The 2,798-nt window shown below is 41.8% G+C and overlaps 1 protein-coding gene across 1 annotated transcript; it reads right to left on the reverse strand.

Annotated features, from left to right (window-relative positions):
• Positions 1-287: 287 nt before the first annotated feature.
• LOC110502982 (oligodendrocyte transcription factor 3-like) lies at positions 288-2,148 on the reverse strand. The gene has a single exon (XM_021581344.2). The coding sequence runs from the start codon at positions 1,914-1,916 to the stop codon at positions 1,167-1,169; it is 750 nt and encodes a 249-aa protein (XP_021437019.2). The 5' UTR covers positions 1,917-2,148; the 3' UTR covers positions 288-1,166.
• Positions 2,149-2,798: the final 650 nt, after the last annotated feature.

Genomic DNA, 2,798 nt, shown 5'->3' on the forward strand with positions numbered 1-2,798 from the left:
AATCTACGAATAAATAACAAAACCTATATGTAGACATGGCTTTAAATATATGAATAAATAACCAAACGTATATTTAGACATGGCTTTAATCTATGAATAAATAACCAAACGTATATTTAGACTTGGCTTTAAATCTATGAATAAATAAGCAACATATATTTAGACTTGGCTTTAAATCTATGAATAAATAGCCAGACGTATATTTAGATTTGAAATCTATGAACAAATAATCGACAGGAATCAATGTCCTTAATTGAGGCTATGTTAGATACATCCTGACATGGTATGGACAGGCAATGCAGCATACAAGGTTCATCATATCCGTTTTATTGACATTTCATCCAGGAACACTGGGCAATAATAAATATTTAATTAGTCATCAATACAAAAATAAAGACACGGGGTCTCCGGACATAAAACATTCTTTCCAGCAAAACAATCATGCAGCCATGCTACTGAAGTTCAACATATGGACGCCACCGCAAAACTAAAAGTATTTTCAGAATTCTATGGAGTCATCAAGAGCCATATTATTTCAACCTTTCCGAAATTAATATATAAATCATGCAATTTTCATACACTGTAGAATGCGATTTCACCATCCTTGTTACAAGGAAAGTGCATTCTTCACTTTCACAAATGATGCCAAAACAAACATATTACATTGCATGTAACTTTTTTCACCCTTTCGGGTGAGCAAGTATTTTGTGCTACGATCAACTTCAGTGCTCCAAACATGAGGTCACATTCAGACATCTCCAGATTAATGCTCTCCAAACATGAGGTCACATTCAGACATTTCCAGCTTAAAGCTCTCCAAACATAAGGTCACATTCAGACATTTCCAGCTTAAAGCTCTCCAAACATAAGGTCACATTCAGACATCTCCAGCTTAATGCTTTAGGTTTTTTCACAGAGCGTCTTGTAAGAAACATATATACATAGCGTGAATGCATCTCTGGTGACACCAAATAAACAGCTACATTTTTTACCGTGAAAAAAGTATTTTCACAGGGTCTTTGTTACAAGGAGGAATAATTAACGGTTCTCATACGCAAAACAAATAAACATACATACAATGCATGCATGGAGGTCAATTCTTCATGTCCAATTCATAATGTACTGTACTGTACATATTGACACCATTCTGAATCGGATGTCCCGAATTACTTCATCACATCCTTGTTTCCGCTTGCAAGTCTCGTCAGTCCCGCAGAACTGATAGGAATATGAGGGGGTGGTGGTACTTGGCATATGGGGCACGGGCATGGTAAACCTGCCCAGTGTTGGAAGCCGCTGCCGAGCTGAAGAGGGTGTGCAGGGGCACTCTTCATTAAGGAGTGAGGCGCTCGGATGGAGGTAAGTCCAGGTAAGGTGGTGGTGAGGGTAGAGGATGTGGACGAGGACAGCGCGCTCCCGAGCAGCGGATGCACCTGATGCGCCGGGTTGCCAGAGTGCCCGCTTACTGTCCCGCAGTGGAACGCAGAATGATGTCCGCCGTAGATTTCTCCAACCAGCCTTTTCATCTCGTCCATGGAGCTGTTGAGCATCAGGATGTAGTTTCTGGCAAGCAGGAGAGTGGCAATCTTCGACAGCTTTCTCACAGACGGACCGTGTGCGTAAGGCATAACTTCCCGGAGGCCGTCCATCGCCAGGTTCAAGTCGTGCATCCTCTTGCGCTCCCGCCCGTTGATTTTCAGCCTCAGATGCTGAATCTCTTGCTCGGTCACCTGCTTCTTGAGTTTGTACTTGCTCCCGCCAGATGACGTATTTTCCCCGTGCCTGGAAAGATGCTCGCTCGTCATCTTCTGGAGGAGTTCGTTCTGCGCCGAGGACACTGAATTGAGGTGGTCTCGGAGATACATTCCATCCATGTCTGGCGAGGAAGATCTGCTCGAGCTGGAGTCAGAATGCATTTTATTAGCTCGGTTTGGGTAAGAGGTCGCCGCTTCCCTCTGTCTCTGCCTCTATTTTTAAATCACAATCGATCACCTGTTTGTGTCGTTTTGAGTTTGGTCCTCTTTTTGGGATGGAGGTCTATGAGGGCTTGAATGGACGCACTGGGCTTGTTGGCCGGATAACTGCGCGTAATCTTATCCCGCGGGTGCACCTCTTCTTGCTCTGTGGTGGGGTAAAATACTGCTCCGAGTATTTATAGTGCGGTTGAGAAGGGGAACAAAAGGAACCCTCCTATTGATAATAATGGTCTTGTTAGGATGACGTCCCCATTATACAGCGCGGTGTGCTTTGACTGTCCCATTGACCAAAGGGCATCTATTCCTATTCATTCTAATGCCAACACTTCAATCCTGGATAATCTGAAACCAAGACAATTTGAAAACACTCTGCTGCTTTCTAGAAATAATAACGGGTTAGTCTGAAATTATTGTTTCATCAGCTTCACTTTGTAATATATTTCTGTAAGGCTTTTATTAAAACTGTTTATCACTCACATTTTGGAAAACTTAAAGCGGTGTAACCTAGTCATGCATCGTGTTTTAGTGATTGCGTGTATGGGATCGGCTACAATATTATCTGCATCGCTAGAAAATGTTAATTTTCAGACCATCCACAATTTAACTTTGTCGTGCTGTCGAGAGGGGGAATAACATTGATGAGTTTTAGCTGCCGTTTAGGGTAGACTATCAATGAGGGACGCGCAACCAGCGTGATCTTTGTGCACGAGCAGCAGAATATTTTAAATTCCATAATACCGTATTAATAGCATAATAAGAATATATGTATTTTTTATTAATATTTATTTAACCTTTATTTAGCTAACTAATAAGAACATCGAT

Source organism: Oncorhynchus mykiss, chromosome 23 (genome assembly GCF_013265735.2).
Source record: "Oncorhynchus mykiss isolate Arlee chromosome 23, USDA_OmykA_1.1, whole genome shotgun sequence".
NCBI lineage: Eukaryota > Metazoa > Chordata > Actinopteri > Salmoniformes > Salmonidae > Oncorhynchus > Oncorhynchus mykiss.

Bases quoted from the DNA above. Each gene is read 5' to 3' on its own strand.
- LOC110502982 (XM_021581344.2), bottom strand. From the start codon at position 1,916: ATGCATTCTGACTCCAGCTCGAGCAGATCTTCCTCGCCAGACATGGAT.